The 26,971-nt window shown below is 47.1% G+C and overlaps 1 protein-coding gene across 1 annotated transcript; it reads left to right on the top strand.

The window, feature by feature from the left end:
* The first annotated feature begins 530 nt into the window (after positions 1-530).
* Positions 531-24,571, top strand: LOC137588313 (glutamate receptor ionotropic, NMDA 2C-like). The gene is made up of 15 exons (XM_068305316.1): positions 531-875; positions 1,475-1,573; positions 7,246-7,311; positions 7,807-7,995; positions 8,480-8,817; positions 9,158-9,272; positions 9,921-10,132; positions 13,598-13,766; positions 15,036-15,189; positions 15,619-15,744; positions 16,565-16,794; positions 18,628-18,788; positions 19,684-19,871; positions 20,594-20,826; positions 21,827-24,571. The coding sequence occupies exons 1-15, from the start codon at positions 531-533 to the stop codon at positions 23,384-23,386; spliced, it is 4,185 nt and encodes a 1,394-aa protein (XP_068161417.1). The 3' UTR covers positions 23,387-24,571.
* Positions 24,572-26,971: the final 2,400 nt, after the last annotated feature.

Raw genomic sequence — 26,971 nt, 5'->3', positions numbered from 1 at the left:
AGGTGAGGCTAGAGGTCAATGAAACATCAGGGGTCACCGCAGGAGGTCGTGACCCCTTCACCGTCGCTTTACAACAGAGGTGTGGAAGGGAGACAGTTACCTTTAAAGAGTCGTAGTTATCCAGTAGTCTGATGTGTGTGTGTGTGTGTGTGTGTGTGTGTGTGTGTGTGTGTGTGTGTGGGTAGATGGAGAGGTGATTACAGTCATGACACTGGGGGTGGGATTATGGAGGATTACACACACACACACACATACACACATTCACACACACACACACACACACACACACACACGGACACGCAGGGATGACACAGGAGTGTAAATGCAGGCGAACACTGATGCACAAAAAGGGTCAGATGGGTGAGGGGGGGTGTGTGTTTGGGAGGGGGGGGGGTTAGAGAAGGATGGGAGGACGGATTATGAGTCAAAAACATCATGAAAGTAAAGCAGCTTGTATGTCTGACTTTCTCTCTTTCCTTTCTCTCTAACCCCCCCCCCCCACTCCCAAATCCAGGCAGTAGGCTGCCAACATGGCCGTTCCCAGGGGACGTCGTCCTCCCTCCCCTTGGCCTCCTCTTTTCCTCCTTCCTCTCCTCGTCTCCTCCCCGCTCCCCTCGCAGGCCCGTCCTCTCCTCCTCCATCCCACCATCAACGTGGCGGTGGTGTTCAGCGGCTCCAGCTACCAGAACGAGGTCAGAGGTCGCCTCAGCGGGGAAAACTTCGTCGACCTGCCGGTGGTGGTCAGCCCGGTGACCGTGCTGGTGAACGACACCAACCCCCGCGACCTCCTCACGCACCTCTGCGACACCATGGCGACGGAGAAGCTGCACGGCGTGGTGTTCGAGGACGACGTCGGGTCGAGCGCTGGGACTCAGGTGAGGACGTTTGATGCCGTTTTTTTTTTTTTTTTTTTTGTTTTGTTCCGAATGAGTCGTCCCGTCGGGAGTCACGGCGTCCTGTCACTCACGTCTGAGCCTCCTAAAGCTGCACAACATTTAAATTTAAAAGGCGCTGGTCCTGTCAGCTTAAATCACAAAGTGGGGCAGCCAAAAGGAAGATCTAATTGAGATGCCAAGCATGTTCTGTCTTTGCTTAAATTAAATCACAGAGTTGGTTTGGTTTCAGCTTCGGACGGAGGAAGAATTGACGTGAAATGACAAAAGAGAATTTAAGTAGCAGCTGATCTCCAATCTGCAGAGAGCTGACCGTCGCGCCACTGCGTCTTATCATGACAGTAAATACAACTTTATTGAGTTGTCAATGCAAACGTGTTGCATTCACTGACCCAAACATTAAACTGGTGGACGGTTTATACGTTTACTGGTCGGTTGGTTTGAATCTTTGCTGCTTCTTCCGCGTCACAACATTCCCAGCACATGTGTGTCAGAGGAAACGGGTCGAACCAGCAGGAATTTGAATTTTGTTCGACCCGCGATAGCAGTCGACTCACAGCCGGATCCGTTTTCGCCCTCAGGTGGCAGAAGTGGCACAGATCCTGGACTTCCTCTCCACTCAGACGGCTCTTCCGATCGTGGGCATCAGTGGCGGCTCTGCGGTTGTCATCCCATACAAGGTATTGTCTGAATAATGAACCCGCCGTCCCGGAGCCGAAACTGAGGCCGGAACAGTCTGTCATTGACCTAGTGTCAAAAACATTCTAATGAGAAATTAAGGAAGCAAGAATTTCACATTGTAGAAACACAACTTGCAATGCAAACATTGTCAGCAGAGGTTTTCTTTCCCAGCCTCCTCGTCTCAGAACGTTTCCACGGCGGCGGCGTCACTCAGCTTAAAACAACTTAAGTAGGTCAGAGCAGTGAAACCTACTTTTACGAGCTGCATGCAAATATTTGGATTTGAGCAACGCAGACGGATGACTTATCGGCGACCGCTGCTGCCATCGACCCCTCTTCGGAATTGTGGGAACGGAAAGTTGATGATGGGAGAGGCTGGGAGCGATGGCTCCAGCAGCGGTTTGTCCCTGCTGTGATTTAACACACATCTGAAGGAGACGGGTGGCGACGCTTTCCGCACGCCGTCACAAAATGGCTCCACATCGTCTTCCTCTCACGCCTCATGCTTTCTGCTCATTTTCCCTTTTTTTTTTTTTTCACTTGAATTGCTTAACTGCCATCATCAACACCTCGTATTTATAGATCGACTCTCACACGTAGAACACACACATGCAAATGAACACCCTCACATACTAGAGCGCATGCACGCCGCCAAATGGATGCATTCCTCCACCTATCAGCCGCCAGGAGCATCCCAACCCGCCGCTGAGTGCAGCCGGGTGTGTCTGCATGTGTCTGATGGCGTCTGCGGGAGTCTGCAGGCGCCTGCATGTGTCTGCAGGTGTTTGCAGGAGTCTGCAGGTGTTTGCATGTGTCTGCAGGTGTTTGCATGAGTCTGCAGGTGTTTGCAGGAGTCTGCAGGTTTTTGCAGGAGTCTGCAGGAGTTTGCAGGTGTCTGCAGGTGTTTGCAGGTGTCTGCAGGTGTTTGCAAGTGTCTGCAGGTGTTTGCAGGTGTATGCAGGTGTTTGCAGGAGTTTGCAGGTGTTTGAGGGTGTTTGCAAGAGTCTGCAGGAGTCTGCAGGTGTCTGCAGGTGTCTGACTGCACGTGTCTGATGGCTCTGCAGGAGTCTGCAGGCGTCTGCAGGAGTCTGCATGTGTTTGCAGGTGTTTGCAGGCGTCTGCAGGAGTCTGCATGTCTTTGCAGGTGTTTGCAAGAGTCTGCAGGAGTCTGCAGGTGTCTGACTGCAGGAGTTTGCAGGTGTCTGTCTGCAGGTGTCTGCATATGTCTGTCTGCAGGAGTCTTCAGGAGTCTTCAGGTGTCTGCATATGTCTGTCTGCAGGAGTCTTCAGGTGTCTGCTGGTGTCTGCAGGTGTCTTCAGGTGTCTGCTGGTGTCTGCAGGTGTCTTCAGGTGTCTGCTGGTGTATGTGAGGTTAAACTGGGAGGAGTCATTGCTGTGGTCACTGATCCATTTGCTGTATGTTGATGAAGAATTGTGAAAGGCGGAGTTAGGATGGAGACAGATGATTGGCCGACAGCAGCGTGAATGCAGCGTCTCCTTTTCCTCCCTCATAACATTTCTCTCCCATCGTTCTTTGTCTTTATCTTAACTTGCCCTTCCTCTCAGTATTTCTGTCCTCCCTCCAGTTTATCTGTCTCTCTCTTGACGTCCTTGACTCCCTTGACTCTCTTTACACCCTTGAGTCCTGTTACTCCTTTTACTCCCTTGAGTCTCCTCACACCCTTTAATTCTTTTACTCTCGTTTCACCCGTGATTCCTGTTACTCCCTCGACTATTCGCCAGCACATTCCAGTCCTGAGTTGTGCTCCTGCTGAATCCATTATGAACAGAATCAGGGGGTCCCCACCCTCTCTGACTTCCAGGACTCCATTAAACTCATTAATTAGACTCTGGGAGCACCAGGCCCCCCACAGCTCCTCTCATTCACCCCAAATTTCAACCCACCCTAGCCCTAACCCCTACCCTTCCATCTCTCTTCCTTTTATCGGTTGCTGCCTCACCTTTAAGCGTCACGGAGGTGTTCATGAACCCCGGATCTCCTTTGGAGGCGAGCGTCAGGTGGTTCTCGGATCTGTTTAATCATTCTGATTCATTCTCTTGCCGTTTGACACAAACGTGCAGATGGTGTCGATCCGAGAACCCAGAGCTGACAGCCCTCTATAGAACGCTCCGAGGTCTTCCTGTCGAAGACTCATCCACTCCTCCTCCTCCTCCTCCTCCTCTCTGATACACACTCATTCATTGTCATAAAGGAGGGAAAAGGAGAAGCTCGTCTGTGGGGGTCTGGCACAATGGGACAGGTGGATGGATGGAGAAAAACAGTTCACTTAGTGGATAAAAGAGCTGAATGATGCTTGATTATCAATAGACCGATGACGGCGAGGATGTTTGATGGTGCATTTGAAAAGACGCCGCCTATTTACGGTTCCTGTCTCAGTGATCTCGCTTTGGCAAATGACAAGGAAGGATGGAGAGAGACAAAGATGAAAAGAGTGAAGGGAGGAGAGGAAGTTTGTCTTTTGTCCGACATGCACGAGCGCACACACACACACACACACACACACACACACACACACGCACACACACACACAGGAAGTTTCTATAATGAGTGCTGCACTCATGACGGTCGTGACAGTCATCAACAGGAGTACGTCCGGTGCCCCCCTCCCACCCCCACTCCCAGAGCCCCGCCCTGAACAACGTGACCTCTGCTAAAATCTCTGGGGCTACCTGGGTTTTGTTCATCGCCGCTGCAAACATGAAATAATTAGACGACGACTGTCTGGAATGAGCGCCTCCGCCGCCGCCGCCGCCGCCGGCTGCACGTGTCCAGCAGTAAACAGGAAGTGGGGAGCCCTCCGGATGCGCCCCTGATGGATGTGAAGCCGAGAGCGTTCAAGCGTATAACATCATTTATTACAATTTAAAGCTGTCAGTGGAAGATTATATTTCAGGGTTTACAGTCTGAGGCCGTGGCGTGAGGTCACACTCTGTTTGCGATGGCGGACCGCGGTGATGTAATGAGCCAGGCGCTTCTCATTGGATCAGCGTGCCGCTTTAGTTTTTTTGGAGGGGGGGGGGGATTTATTTTGGTGGCCAGACTGACCTCCTTTCTCCATTTGTCCTTCTGCGCTTGTGTCTCTCTCTCTTTCTCTCTGCCTCCATGGTCCTGGAAACGCAAACTCCACAAACGGGTCAGGAACGCTGGGAATGGGAAAGCGCATTAATGTCCATCCCGCCTCTGGGCTTTACAGTCCGGCCTGATAATTTTAATAACGTCTGTCTGTCTGGCTGCTGATTGGATGTCGCTTCGAGTCGTTTGATTGTGTCAACATCTCAAACGACAAACAAATAAACAAAAACAACAACAACCTGCAACAGAAACGACTCGTCCGTCGTAAAGTTTAAGTTGCAAACAGAACATTCGGTGCTGCTGATTTTTTTAGACCACGTGTCAAACTCAAGGCCCGGGGGCCAAATATGGCCCTCCACATCATCGTATGTGGCCCCCGAGAGCGTAAGAGATCAGAGTGTCTAAAAATAAATAGGTCAAGAGTTTGCTTTGACCAAAAAATACACGGCGAGCGATTCCATCCCCAAGGCGGGAGGAAACTCGCGCGCGAGCATCCACCGTGTCCGCCGTCTTCCTGTCACATTACCATACGCTCCTGCAGCTGAACTGCTAATTATGCGTGTGTGTGTGACAGCCAAGGTGGCGAGAAGTAGAGGATGAGGAAAGGGGGTGGTGGGGGAGGCCGATCTCCCTCTCATCGCAGCGTTTGAGCGTAGGAATTAGACGCAGAGACAGGAAGATGGTGTTGTTGTAACTGTTGCTGAGAACAGAGAATAGATGGCTTCAGGGCGTGGAAGGTAGAATGCTAAGTGTGTATTGATGAAACACTCATGATGATTGGTCTTTTTTAAGCACGGGGGGGGCTCATTTCTGTTTAACAGCCCCAAACAAGACAAACTAGGATTTAATGACACTTGAAAGACGCAACTCTCCTCTACAGTTTTGATCAGACGTGGAAGTGGAATACCAATCCAGAGGTATTTTTATTTATTTCCTGGCGGGATGACACGCTTGTTTACCACTCTTTTTATAGCAGTTCTGGTCAACTGGAGCTTCAGCCTCCAGACGTGAGGTTGGAACTCAGACAGGCAGACCGAACAAGAGAGATTTGAGTGAAGGAGCTTCCGGCTCTGATACTCCTGTGGTGTTTGAGGCTCCCTCTCTAGAGGGGTGTTAAGAGTTAGTCTCCTCTGAGATGACAAGACACCAAGAATATCTGAGACCTGGTCCCAAACGGCACTAGACAGTCAAACACTATCCTCTCTCGCTTCTATCTGCATATATATGTGTCACGGTGTGGAAGTGTTTCCCCAGACTTCCTGCTTCCACTCGCAAAGGAAGACTCTATAACTATTATTCGGAAATGACATCCTGTGTTGAAGCGGCTGGTCTTGCTGCTGCTTACATCACAGCCTTTAGGCTCCTCAGAACTTCCATCTCCTGTCATTCCATAATCCGACCGGAAAAGGACAGGACATCCAGATGAATTTTATTGAAATGCTTTTCACCTCAAACTTTGGCTCTCTTGTGCAAATAACGGACGCCGTCTCACCAGGAGGTGCATCAATACCTGCAGATCAACTAAAAAAAAAAAAAAAAAAAAACCCCACTAAGGCAGAAAAAAGGTTTTAAATCTGAATTCAATTTTCTCACATGTATCCTGACATCTTTTGACTTGCAAATCGCTGCTCATATGCGTTTGATTGAATTACTCCTTATCAGCTGAAGAGTCCTGCTCTTCATCTCAACATCCAGTCCCTCTCAGTAGTCATCCTCTTCCTATCCTGATTGCTTACTTTATCTGAACGCTACTGATGGAAGCAAAGCGAGATGATATGCAAATATATGCTAACGCAGGCGGATCACATGGACCACTTGTTATTGGCAGAAGGAGAGCAGCAGCGGAGCGTTTGCTCTTTGGAGGCTCTTGGGATGTCGTATCCTTGGTGAACGTGGACAATTAGAGCTCTTGTCATTAGAGCTGAGATGTAAATATGCGTGGTGACCATCCCTCATGAAATCGCCTTCTTTTTATTGGATGTTTCTTTTGCTGTCATGCATGTAGAAATAAAACTGCACGCTTTCTGAATTAATAAAGTTTGAAAATGCAGTTTTTTTTTTAACCTTTTATGCGGAGTGAAGCCCAAGCATACTTATTTTAAATTCACTGTCTTTTCTGTCCCTTTTTTGTCTCTTTACATTCCTTTAATTGGTTTTCGAAGGCGGTGATGCTTCCCGGACTTCGAACAGTCGTGGTTTTTGGAGTACGCCTATCGTACAACAGGACCAATTATTGAAATCCGAGCTTCAACGAAATTAATAAGCTTCACAGAAGTAACAGCACTGAAGGTGTTGCTAACACCAGGAGCAGCAGACAAGCTAATTTAAGAACCCTTCTCCTCAATTTCGCTTCTGCTGAGGGAAGTCGAACACCGTCTCCGGATGTTCCTTCGCTGATTCAGTCGAGATATTTCACCTGAAACCGTGTCAGAGAAAAGGTTGTACTTCATATTCTGGTGACACCCTTCTGAAGGTTTTGAGGGGATAAACCAGCCTGGAGATACCGTTGCATCATTCATCTTTAATACCATGAAAGATTGTTCCTGAATAAATATGAGAATGTGTGACTCTTTCCAGGCGGAGGGATCGTCGTTCCTTCAGATGGGAGCGTCTCTGGAGCAGCAGGTTGTCTGCATGTTCAAGGTACAAAAATGTGTTATAGAACAGAAGAAGAAAATTCTATTTAAACAGGATTTTGGGGGGGAAATAACTAGGTTGCTGTACCAAATTTTTGGTAACCAGCTGGGACCACTCAGACGATTAACGCCACTGTCAGAGGGGGAATCCCTGATCTGAAGCTCTGGCCGGATTTCCAAACTAATAGAGTAGATTGTACAAACTCCCATGGGATCAGAAGGCTTAAACAGAACAATGTTTTTGGGTCAACATGATAATCTAAATTAAATCCACCCAAAACAATCATTTGGAGATATTTGTGGTCAAATGCAAACTTTTAAAATCAAGGTTCAATCCTGTCATACAATCCCGAATTGACCTTTCGGTCTTCCGGTCCACACCTTTACCCACAAAGTTAAGCCAACCAGCTGGTGTCAGTTTCCTTTTCACCACATAGGGTATTTACTTTCCATTAGCAGTCCTCGAACCCTGACTGATTTTTATTTCTGCACCCCGTTCCAGCTCATGGAGGAGTACGACTGGGGCGAGTTCGCGGTGATCACCAGCTTGTTGCCGGGATACGACACCTTTGTGGACATAGTTCAGTCGTACACGGATACTTCCTATTTCCTTTGGGATCTGCAGGATGTGTTGTCTCTGGAAATGTCAGTTGGGGCTAGCGAAGTAAGAACCAGGCGTCTGCTGCAGCAGGTAAGACCAGATACAAGAACTCAGGATTGGGTCGCTCTAGCTAGCGGTTAGATTTTTACATCCCGCGTCAAAGCGGTGATGTATTGTAATTGTCAGTCTTCGTCTGTTCGCCTGTCCGTTAGTCCACCAACTATCTTCGCAACCGTTGCAGATAGAAAGATGAAACAAAAAGCACATTATTTGAGCAGCAAAGGGGATGAAAATGACCTTGACCTTGACAAAACTAGGTCAAGGTCAAACTTCAACATTTGTACACTCAGGAACCGGATAAGATAGAAAGACGAGGGAGAAGGCCAGTGTGAGTAAAACCATAGATCAAAGCTAGTGCTAGTGCTAGTGCTAGTGCTAGTGATTTCAGGGGTGTCGCAGGATGTTTTGAGGGAGTTGGGTTGACATTGGTTTGCAAGATTAGCAAACAGTAGCATCCTTTGGAGCACCATACTAGCTTTTTGTGGTTTTAGTGTCTGTTCATCTCTGTCCACAGGTGGACTCTCAGGTCCTGCTGGCCTACTGCTCCTACGAGGAGGCCCAGTATTTGTTTGAGCAGGCAGCCGAGGTAGGTCTTCTGGGCCCGGGCTACATCTGGATCTTACCCAGTCTGGCCGTGGGCAACCCGGACGTCACTCCACCCGACAGCTTCCCAGTCGGCGTGATCGGAGTCATTACGGACCAATGGAGGAAGAGCTTGCGCCAGAGGGTGAGAGAGGGCGTGGCCATCGTGGCGAAAGCCACCGAGAGCTTCAAGAGGCAGCACGGCTTCATTCCCGAGGGACACGGCGATTGCAGCAAACCCGCCAAACACTCGGACAATGTTCTGTTCAGGTGAGGAGCGCACTTCGTACACTTCCTGTTTGATCACTAGTGACGCACGGTGGAAAGAATTGTGCGATTTCTTTTCATCTGGGTTGAATGTAAAATATCCCGGAGTGATTCTTCATGGATGCAGGCGGTTGAGAAATCACCCAGACGGATCGTCCAATCAGCTGCCTCTCCTGTCCCCTAATGAGCTGCTTCCTGTCTCTCACCTCGGCTCTCCCATCGGAGCTTTACTTTTAATTAGTAGGCGATCATTGTAGATCATTGTGTCTCTTTATCTGTGGAAATGAGTATGCAAATGAGCGCTGGTGAGAAATCTAAATCCTGGTGTTGCCGTGGGTTGCAGACACATGCTGAACGTGACTTGGGAGAGGAAAGATCTGTCGTTCAACAGCCAAGGCTTCCTCACCAACCCCTCCATGGTCATCGTTGCTCTGGACCGGGACAGAATCTGGGACAAGGTATATGATAAAATAATGACCTCTGACCTCTGATCTACAAACAGAACCTGACTGGATGCAACAAGGTCGAGCCTGTTGGAGACATTTTTGGCAAAAAGCAGGCGTAGGGAACAATTGATGGCGAAAGCATGTTTTGAACAATAGGTGACATTTGAAGGCGTAACTGTAGGCGTAATTTCCAATCAATATGACTCCACCTCGGTGTGCCTGATGGCGTCTTAGCCCCCTTTTACACCCCTATCATTGTATTCTCGCTGCCTTTTCCCTGCACACACACACACTTCTGAAGCCCGAGGGGGTATGGCAAACGTGCAACCAGGCCTGAATGTAATCTCACAGCTCCAGTTGAACTCATTTATTTCGACTCTAGAAAGACCAGCCTACTTCATCAATGTCACCTTCCGGCACGCGTGTACGTATACGTGTGTGCGTGGACGTGGACATGTAGCTGTGCTGAAGTGCGCTGTGTGGTTTTATGCGTGACAGAAGAACAGGAGAACCTCATCTCTACTAGTTCTTCCCTTCCCTTCTTATTCCAACTTGCTTTATGGTTGTTAGTTTCACGTGTTTTTCCTCATCGTCCTCATCTGGAATAACTTTAATATGCAGCGTTATTAGATAAATAACTTCCGCTGTCTTTCTCTCCAGGTGGGCACCTTTGCTCGGGGGATCCTCCAGGTCCGCTACCCGGTGTGGCCTCGATACGGGAGCTTCCTGGAGCAGGTGTCTGACGACCGTCACCTGACCGTGGCGACCCTGGAGGAGCATCCCTTCGTCATGGTGGAGAACGTGGACCCGGGAACCGGGACGTGTGTCCGGAACACGGTGCCCTGCAGGCGCCAGTCCAATCGGACTGAGAGGTACACAAACCGATTGGGATTTATTACCTTTGGTTGCTCCTACAGTAAAGAGGAGGGAGGCAAAGTGGATTCTGTAAATTAAAAACTATGAATTTTGTTGCTTTAACAGACAACAGGTTGTTTTTTTGGATCAAAAGACATGAATCAATGCTTTAAAAGCAAGTTTCTATTAGAAAACGTCCAACATTTGTAACATAAGGGTAAAATCAGACTCGACATTTCTCTTGTGAGCTTGAAAATGTAAATATTATGTGACATATATTGTTGTGATTGGTTGGTATTGCCTGACCAAACTCTTTGACCTGCATCATTTCAAAGTTGGAGCTTCTTTTGTTGAATAAAAACAGCAGAATTTCTATTTAGTTCACAAACTCAATAAAAAGGTGTCCCATCAGTGAAAGTATTAAAGCGTTTGAAATGATTTGCAGCCCTACAGCCAGACGCCCCCCCCCCCACCGCCATCAGTACACCCCCCCCCCCCCGCCGTCTGCCCCAGTTTAGCTCTGTAGACACTGCAAACCTCCACACTTCATTAAAGTCAGCGTCGTGCGTGCTGACTCTGAGCACCTTAAAAACACTCCTCCGGTGTCAAACACACACACGGAGTTAAACAGAAATCACATCCGACTACACACACACACATAAACACACACACACACACACACACACACACACACACTGTTGCTCGTCAGGAACCTACAAAGTCTTCATCGTGTTTAAACAGACGAGGATGAAAGGAACAAGTCTGGTACAAATATTTGACAACACACACACACACACACACACACACACACACACACACACACACACACACACACACACACACACATAGATGCTGGAGATGGTCGGGATCTTTACTGGACTGAAACGATTGAATGACGACACAGATTATAGGAGAGACATATCCTAAATGTGACAGCTTACAGATGATTGGCTAAAGGAAACGTGCTTGTCTGTGATTGGCTGAGACAGGAAAGCAGAGACTTTGTTTGGCTTCATTGAATAGTTGTGTTATTCTAAATCCTGGGTGTTTATACACGACCCATTTCCACATGTGGTGCTCATGACTTCAACATGCTCACAAAGCTAAAGCCACGTCCTCCCGTTAGCCTGTGTTAGCTGTTGCGCTAACACACTGCTCTTAAAAGCGACTTTTAAAGCGTTTCATTGGCCTTGATTTGATGCATTCTATGTTTGACATTTTAATCTTCGCTATCGTTTCAACTCGAGTTTTATTTTCCATTTTATTTCCATTTACTCCCTGCGTTTACGTCTTTACATGCTGGATGCTGAGGCGTGTTATTTCTTTGTTGAGCTGCACTTTCTCATATGAAAGGACCAACACAAATGAAGTTGGTTCTTATTCTTACATCATCGATGCTAATCTGATTGGCTGCTGGCTGCAGCTCCACAGCTGTGAGACTGGGACCAGTCATAATATCCAACAAACGCTCCTTCATTAATCAAAGCGTACGATTGCTGTGGGCCTCATTTATATCACCGTCATGTGATGACATGTTATATTCATGCATAATAATGACGTTTCCCTTTAATTATCTCTCTATATATGCAGATGATGTAGCTTTAATTATAAAGAGAGAAACCTAGCTGCACATTGATCGCCAGTAAAGAAGATTTATCCCTCCAACATGGGACATCTGTCCTCGTGTGGACCAGTGTGATCCCATCCTATCCTCTTTCTGCTGGCGTGTCCCATTTGGAAGGTGACCAACAAACGAGTTTGGGGCGAGGGGGGGGGGGGGCATATAAACCAGTTAATCCTGCCGTGCCGTTGGAGCACCTTCCCTTCGGAGCAGATGTTTAGCGTGATTAAAAGTTTTTGTCTTCCTCATTATGAGTCACGTCTTCGGACAGATGATGGCCTAAGCCTCGCTCTGTCCTGATTAACAGCAGGAGTTGGTAAAACCAACTTTTGGAAAACATTCCTGAACGTTTTCTTCATCCGGGATTCCATTCCTCCCTGTCTTCTATCCGACCTTCTCAACTGGTTTCATGACATCCCGTCAGATATATCTGTGTAATCCCGCTGATAAAAACACCGGCGTCTTTTCAGAAGGAACAAACAATGATTTAAAAGTATTTATCTTTTATGCGTTTCCTTTCATATCCCCGTCGGATGAGTCATAAAGGAATCCAATCATCTGCTTCAAGGATAGCTGTTAGCTCTCTTTTCATCAGTCGTGCTGATTCCTGAATTCACAAACACGTGTGCGATTCTGGGGGTGCGCTTTCACAAATTATCATCCAATCCAGTGCATCTCTTGTTATTCTAGCGCCGTCACAGCGACGCTAACCTCACATCTCGCCCCCCCCCCCACCACAACCTCCATCTGTCCTCCCCTGCTCCTGAACACCAAAGCTGCAGCCCTGCGAGGCCTCCTTGTTGTTCTCCTCGTGTTTCCCGCCTTCTGTTCACCTGAGAATCCTCCATCTGACTCCCTCATGGTGCTATCCACCCCACCCAACCCAACCTCCATGCTGCGCTGGTTTCTGGGCATTCTGCAGAAAAAAAGTCCCACCCGAACCAAACAGCGGCAAACTCTCGAAGGATACTGTACGACACATATGTGTGTGTGTGTGTGTGTGTGTGTGTGTGTGTGTGTGCTGTCGTTGGAGTGTGCATAATGACGACAGGTGGTGAGATCCTGCAGCAATTAATTAACGTTGCTTTATGGACTCCCGTGAAAGCAGCCAGTCTTTTTCTAAAGCATTAAATTCTGCATAAAACGAGCACTTAAGCCGTCGAGGAGAATAAACTCCGATGTTAATTACTCACTTGACTTTTACCATCCCCCCCCCCACCTCTCCTCCCAATCCGTTCGTCGTCTCACACGTTCGTTGGCTCACGTGCTATTTCTGAATCGCTCTCCGTCTCTTCTGCTGACTCACTTGACATCTGCGTGATCTCGGTCGCACAAACACACGCAGCGCGACTCAGCAGCATCAAGCCCTCAGCTAGCTGATGGCGTGAAGGTAAAACACATTTTTTCCCATCCGGTCAAACTTTTTCTTTATTGTCGCTCCGTTGTTTTTCATTCCATTACTTCTTGCCGTCCTTCTGTTGTTGTCGTCTTCTACACCCCATTAAATAGCGAGGCCACGGAGAGGAAGTGAGCGTCCCTCATATGTCACACACCTTAATGGCCTTTGATGAGAGGCCAGCGCAGTCACTCGATCATCATTGAGTGTGTGTGTGTGTGTGTGTTCGCTTTGAAAGGCATCTTGTTGACATTGATTGCAGCTAATGACCCAGCCGTCGCTCCTTCTTCGTTTGTTCTTTCAACATATTTAGACTCTCTGAAACGAAGCGAACAGCGTCGGTCCTCAGAACTAAAGATAACAACAGTCTCGACTGTCGGAGGGGTTTTTGATCACAGGATGGAACAGAACTGTATTTACTGTACTCATGACACTGCTTCCCCCCCCCCCCCGCCCTCCTTCCAGCATCATCGGCCACCCTGAGGCCTACACCAAGCTGTGCTGTAAGGGCTTCTGCATAGACATCCTGAAGAAGCTGTCCCGCACCATCAAGTTCTCCTACGACCTCTACCTGGTCACCAACGGGAAGCACGGCAAACTGGTCCGTGGGACGTGGAACGGCATGATTGGGGAGGTGAGACTGAGTGGAGTCTAGAAAGCAGGGGTGTCAAACTCATCCTCATGGCTGTGACCAAAGGGCCAGACTTATAAATGTAACTAAATGTAACTCGATGAAATGTCAAATAGATGTAACTACTCCTTGATGTTAAATAACTTAATTGATTACTTATTACTTATTTGAGTTGCAAACATGACAGTTGCGCAAAATACGTGTTTGCTTGTAAATCTTTTTAATTTGTCAGGTTGTTAAACCCGCAGAACTCCGTCAATCAAGGATCAAACTATCCAAGAGAATAAAGAAAAATAACATCAAACACAAGTTAGGACATTAACTTTGTTTTTGTCAGAGTTAAAATGGGCTTAATTATTGAATTGTGGGAAATGTAGTTTTTGTTGACACCGACCTTTTATGCTCTTGCGGGCCACATAAAATGATGTGGCGGGCCACATTTGGCCCCCGGGCCTTGAGTTTGACACATTTGTCATAAAGGATCTTTGAAACACGAGACTGAGCAGCATGACTCTGCCTGCATCTGCACAGATGTGCAGTCAGTCCTACTTTGCACTCCAAAGAGAGTGGATGGCGGTAAGGACGTCTTCAGGTTCGCCCGGTGTTGAACGCCTTCCCTTTACTGTATGTATGTAGGCCAGCGGTGTGAGGACATGCATATACATATGGAGCTGGGACACACTTCTTCCCACCCACCAAAGCACATCAAACACAGCTGCCTCTGAATGTCCACCCTGCACAGGTGTTCCTCAGGGAGGCACCACGGCTTCTGTTGCTGCACCTGCAGGCACTTTGCTGTTGGTCCGTACATGTAGGTGTGTGTGTGTGAATTTATTCGAAAAGGTTTTGTCTCTGTAAAATTCTTGTTTTCAGAGGCGCGCCGTTCAGACGCAGCGTCCCGTCCCCCGTCTGGATGCTCAGATGATGAGACGGATATTGTTTCACATCTCTGCAGACAGCCATTATTAGAGCCGAGCTGCGGCGCGCAAACCGCTTCAGCGTGACTTACATGTTTAAAAAGCGTTGCTCATGAAATTCAAAATTTGCTCTCTTTTCAGCGAAGAAGAGGTTTAGCAGCGTCCTCCGGGACGCGCAGAGGCAGATTTTGTTGTGATGAAATCCACGCATTCAGGTCTATTTTGCAGAATTATACAGGAGCCAAAAATAGTTGGATATGAATGCAGATGAAATGCAAGGAAGCTGTTGACCGCCGTCAATGCCTCGCCTTGCTTTTATTTCACCGCCGCTGCTTCCCCCCCCCCCCATTCCCAGGTCGTGTACAGACGAGCCGACATGGCCATCGGCTCGCTCACCATCAACGAGGAACGTTCGGAAATCATCGACTTCTCCGTGCCGTTCGTCGAGACGGGCATCAGCGTCATGGTGGCCAGAAGCAACGGGACGGTTTCCCCCTCTGCCTTTCTCGGTACGGAAACTCCATCTGGGACGATTCAGTCTCACGTTCCAACCGGTTGTAACAGCCGTTTCCCTGCAGCCTCCTTGTTGTACATGTCGGCCATGTTGCTCCCACCTTCTTCCTCCACTTCCTCCCAGGATGGCCTACTTAAACAAGTTCTGTCTTTGCAGACGCTTCAGGAAATTCCCATTAAGCTTTTATCCCGCTGATAACTGTAGCCTACAACTAAATCCCCTTCTGCACCACACACACACATGCACACACACTCACACACCTAAATCCCTTTTGCAAACCCCAAACAACAAAATTCAGCACATAATTCCAAGGAGTGACTTTCTGTCTCATGACGTCTCCCCGGCTGTCCTCCTACCACACAGCGGTCTCCATCCCAGCTGAAGTGACTCACGTTAATCTGTTCTGTTTCTGCCTCCTCCCCAGAACCCTACAGCCCGGCGGTTTGGGTCATGATGTTCGTGATGTGCCTGACCGTGGTGGCGGTGACAGTCTTTGTGTTTGAGTACTTCAGCCCAGTTGGGTACAATCGCAGTCTGGTCAGCGCCAAATGTGAGTCTGACCACTTTCTGAATGCATCGTCCGGGGTTTTAATCCCACGTGTTCTCACTTTAATCCATGACTATACTTTTTTGTTGTTTTTAGATTAGATAGAGTCATTTCTATTTACTTTATCAAAAGCTAGAAGATAGCCAGAAGCTTTGAAATAAGAAAGACGCATGAAATAAAATTTGCTAATCTGAGAAATCGCTTCACAGTAACTCCAACACCGCCGGCCCCTTCAGATAAAGTCCTTGAGTGGGATTATAGAGACATGACTAATCAATCCCAGAACATAGCGCTGACAGAGCCTGTATCGTCCTCAGGTCCTAAAGGTCATATCCCAATTTTAATTACCTCTGGTAGCTGCTGTAATCAAACGCTGATTGATGGTGGCGGCACCGGCGCCGGCGCCCTCCGTGTCTGCATATGAGCGATGGGAGCAAGAAGAGCTCCTGAGAGTCGCATAATGTTTAGAAGTTTTTAAAGGCATCGGTTAGAATCTGTGGGGAAGAATTCTGAATGTGATCTTTTCAGTGATCTCAACCAGATTTGATGCCCAGCTAGACCAAACCTGAACCTGCTATGTTACGTGAGACAGAGCCGGTTTGGGTTCGTTTGTAGTGGTTCTAAAGGCACTGGCAGCATCTGCCAACAGTGGAGTGGGATCAAAAGACGCTTGTACAGATCTTTAGGAGAAGAATTTCAAAGGACTCACACTTTTGGTTGGCGGACGATGTAGAATAACATCAAAAACCCCATTCAGGCCTTTTGTAGAGGAGTGAAACAGGAAGAGGCCTCCCTTACTCCCACTCTCCTCTTGTTTCCTCAGCCCCTGGTGGTCCCACATTCACCATTGGGAAGTCTGTGTGGTTGTTGTGGGGCATCGTCTTCAACAACTCAGTGCCCATTGAAAACCCCAAAGGAACCACAAGCAAGATCATGGTTCTGGTCTGGGCCTTCTTCGCCGTCATCTTCCTGGCCTCCTACACCGCCAACCTGGCTGCCTTCATGATCCAGGAGCAGTATATCGACACGGTGTCCGGACTGTCGGACAAGAAGGTAAGAGACCGAATAAGAACCTCACCATGGTGAGGGTCAGCGAACAAAAGCCGTGACGAATCATAAAGGAGGCTTTTAAGAAGAAGTCAAGTCAAAGAACTTTGTTGTTTAACATCGCTGTCCTTTTCCGACCAGCGGGGAGCCCGGCGACATGAATGGCTAATCAATGGCTGCGCTCCGTCGGCGCGGATGGAGTCTGACTCCACCTTCCCCCCGTCAGTATTTTCCTCCATCAATATTCAGCCTCACTGCGTCGTCTCCATCTCTCGCCTTGTTCACGCTGGGAAAACCAGATCGGCAAATGTCAAACGCTTAAATAGACTTCAGGTCACAGAAGAAAAACATCACCCGCACACTTTCTCTTCACCTTCACACACACTCCACCTGGAATCCGGCCTCAGAGGAGCTTTGTTATTAAGCTCCTCACAGATAGCAGCTCTCAGCAGATCCTCCTCGGTGATCCATGCTTGAATTAAGTGACTATTAACTTCATGCAGATGCACCAACATCAAGTTCTCTGCGCAAACACAACCTTGGATGCCCCTTAATTCTGGGATCCTACACGACACAGGATTAGATGGATTTAGGCCAGAGGCTGGCTGGGTTCACATCTCTCAGGTTTAGAGGATAAGGCAACTGGCAGACTGGATTCTTCCTGTTAATGAATGCTCCAAAGGGACAAATCAATGCGTTCATCCTTATCTTACATTGTTCCTTTAATGCGTGCGTGACGTTCTGTTTTTCCACAGTTGAACCCTCTTATTAACTTCAAACGGACGTTAATATTACGTTTCCAGCCTGTTAAGCTTGCTTTCAAATTTGGGTTTTGCTCATTTACCGAAAGAAGAACCGTTTTAGGGTCTATCCTCGGACTCCTCGTCTTTTCTCCGCGATGTGAGCTGATTGTTAAACAATAGATTAATAACATCTAATCAGAATCCATTCTGGTTGAAGACTGATGATGTCATTACGCATACGCCCACTCTCTCACACACACACACACACACACACACACGTGCGTTGTGATTGGCTCATTCATTTGCTCCAAAAGGTCAACGCTGTCACCCAATCTAATTGGGTGCTAACGGACATTTTTTCTGCTGACATTAATGCGTCGACGGGTGGAACGCGAACCCGGATCGGGAACAGATTGATCTGGATCAGGATCATCTGTGATTCCATCAGCTGATTGATGACATCATTCAGAAATGATTTATTCAGGAAGAAAGAAAAAGTAATGATTCAGAAACTGGTTTCATTTAACTGAGTTATCCCTCTTTACTATATTTTCCAACTATTCCTTCATCCTGGTCCTTTTTTGCTCCTTTCGCAATTTTTCTACCGTTTTGCTTCTTTCACTTTTCCTTTTTATTTTTTTCATCTTCTCCTTTCTTCTTCTCTCCTCCTTCTCATTTCTCCTCATGTTTTGCTTCTTTGTTCTCCTTTTTAAATTTCCATTATTTCTCCTTTTCTCTCCCTTTCTTCCTTTTCCTTTGTCATCTTCTTTGTCTGCTCCCTTTGTTGATTTTCTTTCTCTCCTCTCTTCTTTTTCTGTTTCTTTTGTTCTTCTCCCTTCTTTTCTCTCTGTCTCTCCATTCTCTTTCCTCTCTTCTCCTCCTTTCTTCCGTTTTCTCCCACCTCTTGCATCCCTCTTCTGCTCTCCCTCCCTCCAGTCTCTCTCCTCTCCTTCCCCATTCTCCTCTCTCTCCTCCCTCTCTCCCCTCTTCTCCTCACCCAAACCTTTCATCTCTCACCTCCTTCTACTCTCTTGTCTCCTCACCCCTCACATCTTCTCACCCACGTCCCCTGTCCTCATCCTCTGTCTCCCTACAGTTCCAGAAACCGCATGAGCATTACCCTCCCTTCCGCTTCGGGACCGTCCCAAACGGGAGCACGGAGAGGAACATCCGCAGCAACTACCTCGATATGCATTCACACATGATGAAGTACAACCAGAAGGGAGTGGAGGAAGCGCTGGAAAGCCTCAAAACCGGGTACATGACGACACGCCAGCGGGATTTCACCTCTAGATAAGAGTCCTTATCATCCGGGCTCCCTCCTGCGGGTGAAGACTTGAGATGTCCCACTAATCATGATTGTAATTTGGGTGACGCAGCAGAGACTCGACACTCTCTGTTGGAGCACCTTTTTGAAATTGAGGCCGATGTGATGAGTGTATTTTTAGATGAGAGTCCACTGCAGCCTAATCTGAATAGAAAAGCGCTGTCACATGTCGAGGCTTCAGAAAGAAAAAGATCAAAAAGCTTTAAGTGACTTTACACATTTTTAGCTCGTTTGTACTTTATATTTTTTTTTAACATAATTCCCTGTGCTGAGGAGGAGTGAAAGTTAATTTTCAAAGGATAAAAAAAACATGTCTGGAAGATTGTTTCATCATTTATTTTAGCTGCATTATCAATGTGATGCTCTGGATTAAGATATCTGATTTAAGTTTCCAGAACTATCGGAGTTCTTGCCACAAATTCTTGTGGGACGTAGATTTTTATCAACCCATTATTGATGAGTCAAAAGTTCAAATATCCACCATAAAAATACCTGGTGGATTAAATGATTAAAATTAAGCATCATAAGACGGTAAAGAAAGATGGTGAACATCTGTAGAAACTGTCACAGCTGGTAGCATCACACGTTTACTGCAAAGACAAAAATGTCAAGCAAGATAAAAAAGAAAGGAGGATAATTAATCTCATGTTTCCAGATGTTAGATTTTGAGTCATTCAGATCAATTTGAAGTCCAGCCGATAACAGCCTGCATCGTTGAGAAAACCTAAAAACCCCTCTTATGCTTTTTAAAGTGCTCACAGTACAGACTGTATTTTTAACATACTAAAACATGCTAAATGCTAAAGATGATCCTGTTGCATGCAGGAAGTTGGACGCCTTCATTTACGACGCCGCTGTGTTGAACTACATGGCCGGGAAGGACGAGGGCTGCAAGCTGGTGACCATCGGCAGTGGGAAAGTGTTTGCAACCACAGGATACGGCATCGCCCTGCAGAAGGATTCCCGCTGGAAGCGACATATTGACCTGGCACTGCTGCAGTTCCTTGGAGACGGTGGGAACAAGAACCTCTCTCTCTTGTCTTTTTTTGTGTGTCTGTGTGTATTCCTGTCTTACTGCTTATGAACCGTGGAACTGGCTCCGGTCCAGTTGAGTGTGTGCGCTACCAGCAGGGATGTGGGTTTACGGGGAAGAGTTAATATCCTGTGCAACAGCAGGCAGAGTTTGGGATATGATTATCTCCATTACACACTCCAACACTTATCCCTCCTACCTCCACACACACAAACACACTCACCTTGACAGCTGTTGGCGTGGAGTTAATACCCTCCCTCCTCTCAGAGATTAAAAGCTAGCACACAATCACTCGCAGTCATTCTGAGCTTTCCATGATGATGTCATAAAAAGTGCATTTGTGGTCAGCATACGGTAGCCGAGTGATGGAATGAGCCCTGTTCCCTGGAGGCCACTGTGAGGAAACACAGCTCAAGAGGAGGCCACCTGTTCACAAATCTGAAGCTGGAGCTAAGATGCTAATGATTGCTAATGGCGATGTAGAAAGACTGTAAATTCACCTTAATTCTCATTCCAAAAGGCACTTTGTTCATTAAATTCACCCGTGACCGTGTTGGACTTTGTGAAAACAAGGACTTTATTTTTCCAAATCAGCAACAGAGTCCGTCGTCTGACGCCAGTCCACCAGGTCGCTACTGATGAAGAGTAAGAGTAGGAAACAATGAAGGATTGCAGCGTCACTTTCTATGCTCCTTCCTGCAGGAGACACCCAGCGTTTGGAGACGGTGTGGCTGTCTGGGATATGCCAGAATGAAAAGAACGAAGTGATGAGCAGCAAGCTGGACATCGACAACATGGCGGGCGTCTTCTACATGTTGCTGGTCGCCATGGGCCTCAGCCTGCTGGTGTTTGCCTGGGAACACCTGCTTTACTGGAAACTACGACACTCCCTCCACAAGTCACACAAACTTGACTTCCTGTTGGCCATTAGCAGGGTAAGACGGGCAAATTAGTCCATTGATTGATTCGTTGTTTGGAAGCTGCGTTGGTTTGATTGCTGCTTTCTTGATTTATGGAAGAGATATTAAAGGAATGCTTCATTGATTTTTACACTTCTCATTTATTGGCTCAGTGTAATCGGTTAGTTAACCAATAGTTTGGATGAGATTGAAAGACTGGCTGGTTAATTATTTTGAGTCTAAGGGGGTGCTTGTCTTTATGGTGTTATGTGCTTTAAAGACACTTTAATGGGATGATTAATGAGTTTAAATGGATGTTCATTTGCATATAATTACAGGGTTTCATTGGAAGGTTCTTGCTTAAATGTTATGTAAAATGGAGAATACTCATTAAGAATGAGGGGTGGGGGAGAAGACATTAAAGTAACACTTGCGCTGGTGTTTCTCTTGCAAAGAACTCCGAACACTTCGTCTACAGCTCGTCTAAATTAGTGCAGTTAGTGGACGCCGTTGTTTGGGGACACGGTTGTAAAAGTCACAAAGCCTTAGCTGAGGTTAACGTCTGTGGACTCCAGGCTCTGCGCTCCTCTGCCATGTAATTACACCATTGTGCCCGGATCCGGGTTTCATCAGATTAATGGCTAAATGACTATCTGATCATTAATCCGTGTGGGGCAGTCCCAAAGGCCAAATTAAATTTGGTTCTTTTAGAATCTCACAGCCAACTGGAAGCTTGGGATTTGTCTGTTTGTCCATGCAGTGAGAGTTGTAGGTTCTACAGGGGGCTGTAGGCCAGTTCATCCATACTCTTATCAAGGCAATCCTCTCAGCTTAAACCCTTTGAGTCTCGGGAGAATATGTGACCGAGTCCCGCCTTTTTGTTCAAATTAATAAAATCTTTTCGTCGGGAGGTGGCTGTCATTTCAGCATGAGGACTCCTCCGGACCTCTAGGTGGAGTCTGACTGGCTAACAATTTCATTTAATCACAAATGATATGGTGATTTATTATATGTTTCTGCTGTGTTTCATCTCCAGGGTATATACAGTTGTTTCAACGGCGTAGAGGAACCGGGGCATTCGTCCGGACTAGCCAAACCTGACTTGACCTCCAACTACGCCCAAGCAAACATGCTAAAGATGCTTCGCACTGCCAAGGACTTGGTCTCAACTGCCAACGTCGAGACTTCTCTAGACAATGCCACCAAAACCATAGAACAGTTGAGTCGTCACGGCAACAGCTTGCCCCTTCGTGTCCCACAAGTGGCAACGGAGGCTGTGCCGGGAGGCTTTGCTTACGTGACGGAGAACCACTGCCCGTTTCCCCAGCACGCCCAAAGCCCGCCTCTGACTGCCGTTTCCTCTCTGAAGCAGCAAAGGGGTGTGGCCAGACCCACGCCACTGCGCTACACACTCCCAACCCACTCTTCTTCCTGTCTGTATGACCGTCCCCTTCCTGTGTCCAGCCTCAGCAGCCCCCATCTGGCCGTGAGTGAGCCACTCCCCCATCAGCACCCACACCACTACCAGACCACGGGGAGACTCTACGTAGACACCCATCCTCATTCACAATACATCCCCTGCGCCGATCTCCAGCTGCCTGATATCTACGCCTCTCACCCGGCGTCCTCGCCTCAGAACCAGCACCTCCAAGCTGGCTTTTCCCGACGGAAGCGGAGGTCCAAGAGTTTCCACTTTGAGGACGAGGATTTAGTGAGGAGGAAACACCGGGACCAGGAGAAGAGTGATAACAGTCCAGTCCGTCTGAGCGAGCTCAAAGCCAACCATCTCCAGGACAACCACGTCTCCACCTCGGGCATCGACAGCATCTACTCCCGGGAGGCGATCCGTCCTCGGGTGGAGAACTACAGCTCTTGGCCCCCAGAGGACCTGATGCTGAGGGGTAGACGAAGGCATCGCCGCCCCTCTTTCCTCAAAGCAACATGGGGCAGTGAGCAGATGTGCCAACTCGATGAATCCCAGTCATCTCTGTCCAGCCAATCCCATTCCACCCTGCCCGACCTGTTTCCATGCATCCTAACACCGACCACATCTGCAAAGCCCCACAACCCTGCCCACCTTCGAAACAACCTGTGCCTCCCAAGAAACCAGTCTTACCTCCACATACGGGAGGACCAGAGGAGGCATAATGGGCGGAAAAGTCAGAGGCTGCGCCACTCCTACTCTACCCACCTCCCCACGTATGGGGAAGCAGTGCGACATGGGGCTGGACTGGGGCGGGGGGTGGTCCGTAGAGCCACCAGCTTGCTCAGCAGACAGTATGCCCACTACCTGAACTCGTACCCTGGACTTCCCCTCTACCACGGCCCCCTGGACCTGCACCATCACAGCCAGGCCTCCGGCAGTCACCCGAACACCAGCCCTGTGTGCCAGCTGCTGGCTTGTGGTGGGGGGCGGTGTGGAGGCCAGCGGGCTCTACTGTACCAGGACAGTGTGTATGGAGCCTACGGGGTCTATCAGGGGTCCCAGACTGGATCAGAGGCCCCAGCAGGTCAGGGAGCAGGGGGCCAGCTTACAGGGAGTCCCTGCGTACTTCGTCCTTGGCGACGGGTATCTAGTTTGGAATCTGAGGTCTGACGAGACCCCAAGAGAACCTCATGAGATGGAATAGTCACGGAGGACATAGTGAGGCAGGAGTGTTTGTAGAGTTTATGACTTGAAGTAATTTTCTATGTGACTTTATGCGGTGAAGCATCAGACGTTCAGGACATATCTCGTGGACACTAGTTCGCCGGAAAGACTATCTGTACTTGTGAGAAGCTGAAGCAAGCCGTCTCAGCTCGCTTGATATTTTTCCTACGACAATATTTGGGTGTTTTCTGTTTATTAATGTGCACTGAGACTTACAACGGCCTGCGATATCGGCACTTGGTTAAACTATAACCGGAGTTTTCATGCTATGTGTGTTGTGTATATTTTATTGTGGATGGTTGGAAGTCAGTCTTGGGTGTTGTTGAGTATATTAACTGTTTACATCTGGGGAGGGGTGGGGATGGAGAAAAAGGGTCATCTCTTTAAATAGAGGCACCAAAAACAAGCAGCCACTGTAGCAGGAATTAAGTCAAGACAGCCGTGACATGAAGAAGAGTTTAATTCCGAAATGAGATGTTTAAAGCTTAGACACGGAAGAGCGAAGGTTTTCTAGGAAGACACAATCACCTGGAGGCATCGGTAATGAATTTCAGGTAAAGGTGTAGGGGATTTCTAAAGTTTTGGAGCTGAAACTTTCAGGTGTTTATTCCATGATGAGACTTTTTGGGAGCAGTCCATATGAACACAGAGGATGAAGGTATTGGGCAGCGCTGACCAGCACTAGATGTCTTAAACCATGCAGTCTTGTTCCTCACTGTGTCTCTTTTTTGAGGCTACACAGCACAACAATAACACAGGGCCTCACAATAAATCCATTCTTCATCTATGTACTATTTCATATAGAGACGATGTGTTATTTCAGGCTGGTTAATGTCATATTCATGTATTCTACATATAAGAACAATTTATATTCACTTTTCTTAAACTTATGGCACATTAGTTTTCCTTTTTGTAAAGCCGTCGCTGATCGACTGGAATATTTGTCATCACTATATCAACACAATTGGTTGGCCTATACTAAGAATTTCTTCCCTCTGTCTTTTCCACTCTTTTATATTCCCTCATCGTCCTTCGTTTCCGCTACATGATCAAATTTAAATAGGTAATTGAAAGCTATTCTAGTATCTATATTACCCAGCTCCCTCACCCTGTATTAATCACTTAGATCAATTAAAGAGCCTTTTTGGATGATCATGCATGAGTGTCTTCTTTGCACAGCCTTTACGTTTGTCTTCTTGACTGCTTAAAATCACATTTTTATTATTTTAAAAGGATGAGTTTGTGATGAGTCAGACGGGTTTGGACAGAACGTCTGTTTTATTCTACAGACATCAGTCAAGGTCCTCCGGCGCCGCTTCAGTTACAGTACATCACGTTGATTTTAACCGACTGTGTCGCCAACTACTGCCTCGGCATGCACACTGCAACTTATCAAAACACTTTTGCAGATACTTGGTCTTTGTATTGAAAGGAAAATGAATGTGAGTTTTTCTTTATAATAAAATAAGAACTTTTCTTTTAAAAGGGAGAAAAGGATGCTCTAATCTTGCTGTAGGGAGGTCAGCCACATCCTGCAGAATCCTGGAGGAATACTGTCCTGAGGTTTGGGTCTCACTCCAGCTGCTGATTGTAAATACACCAAACAAGACGGATTTATTCTTTTAGTTCACAGCTGCTCGGAAACTACCTGAAGTCCTGATGGGGTTTGTGCTACAATCATGGCACGCCATTAAATTTCTAGCGGTGAGGGCCTGAGGAAACTTGGGCAACAAAAAGAAACTCAAGGTGACCTGTTGCTGGTGCAATTACTCTCTGTCCTTGCTGTTGTCGTGACGAGATAAGACTCCATTTAGGACGCCAGATGAGTAATGTTGGAGAGTCAAACACTGAATGGTTTGATTTTTCCATTACTCTCTGCTTTGTTACTGGAGCATTGCTTTAGATTGGACGCTAATATTGATTTAATCCTCTGCTCGGCTACAGAACCAATATTTTTAGAGTTCAAGGCAATTTGACTTCTCTCCCCCAAGGAGGGAGAAAGAGTTGGCAGTTACAGCCTCAAGTTATACCTAAAGACACAAAGACAGGTCATGAAATCCAAACCAACATTGTGCCATCGATTTACAGCTTTACTGTGGTTTTTATTTAATGTTTGACTTCTGTATTCATGGGAACGTTTATTCCACCGTCCTTCGATACTTCACCTCGTGATGAAACCGAGCTTAACTGAGAAGCGTTTATTTTACGCATCGTCCAACATCCTGTTATGAGACTGACAGTTCGATACCAAACAAGCTTCGTCGCTCAATAAAGAGCTGCTGCGACTGTGATGATGGCCTATTTATCCAAACTAAGTCGTACCATAGAGCGAACACTTTCACCTCCAACAAGCAATCACAAAGCTGCCGGTAAGCTTGAGGAGAATGTTTTTATGATGCTATCATCCTCCATACCTGGAGAGGCTGCAGTAACATTTGATGTTTGGGTATAAAAGAGGGCAGTTATTTTTGGATATAACAGTTTAGCATCACTTTCATTTCACTGAACCTCGCTATAAATAACAAATAAAACCTTCAGATTCATTTGATATCTGTTGAGTCTTTATGCCTTAACACTAAAAACAGAAAACATCAGTTATAGCTCCAACCTTCCATCAGTACTATCAGATGTGGGTAGAATGAATCTACCTCCACCTGCCTCCTGTTTAAACTGGTGTCATATTAAAACAAAGAGCATGTCTTTATTTGAGTCACATCTTTTTATCTTTGTTTATTATCTGCCTCAGGCATGACAGTCTGGTCGTCTCTGATCGTTTCTACCAGTGTTCATTGTCTCTTTTGTGGGTTCTCATTCTTTTATCCCCCCGATTTCAACACAACAAATGTGTTAAGGGTGAGGATTGGACCCAGAGAAGTCCACATTCATAGTTTAATTAACATAAATCCCTACAACAGGTTTCAGGAGAGCAGGCAAGGAACAGACCAACAGACAAAACCCAAGAAACTAACAAAATCTCAAAAAGTCCAAAAAACCCCAAAGAGTTGGTAACAATCTGGCAGCAAAGGAAGATTTGAGAGGTTTGAGCTTAAATAGGTGGAGCCTGATTGGAGATGGAAAGCAGGTGTGTGTAGCAACACAGGTGACCAGAATGAGTGGATTGAGTGGGAGAAAACCCAGGGCAAACAGGACAGGTGGGAACACTGGAACCTACTGTAGACCTTGACAAAAAGCTGCACAAACATGACCTTTCATAAAAAACACTTAATGAATGAAGTCTCGCTGACTAACCTGAAGCACATTAAACCAAACCAGTCCTAAAAACCACCCTGTCTTGCCTTCATTTGGCTGCTGACACCAAACTCTGTCTCACTTCCTGTTTCCCCCATGTGTGAGTCATAGCACGAGTCATGGTACGAGTCACGGTATGAGTTTGCATTGCACGGTATGAGTTTGCATCTTCTCTCATCTTGTAGGCCTCCATCGGTTTTTTGATTCTGTGTCGACTTGAACTGACTCTGTTCCCATGGCAACTTCCCCCATCATAGGCATCCTGGTCTTGAACATAATCCA

The sequence above is a fragment of the Antennarius striatus genome, chromosome 21 (genome assembly GCF_040054535.1).
Source record: "Antennarius striatus isolate MH-2024 chromosome 21, ASM4005453v1, whole genome shotgun sequence".
NCBI classification, from domain to species: Eukaryota; Metazoa; Chordata; class Actinopteri; order Lophiiformes; family Antennariidae; genus Antennarius; species Antennarius striatus.
This window is presented reverse-complemented; position numbering and strand designations above follow the sequence as displayed.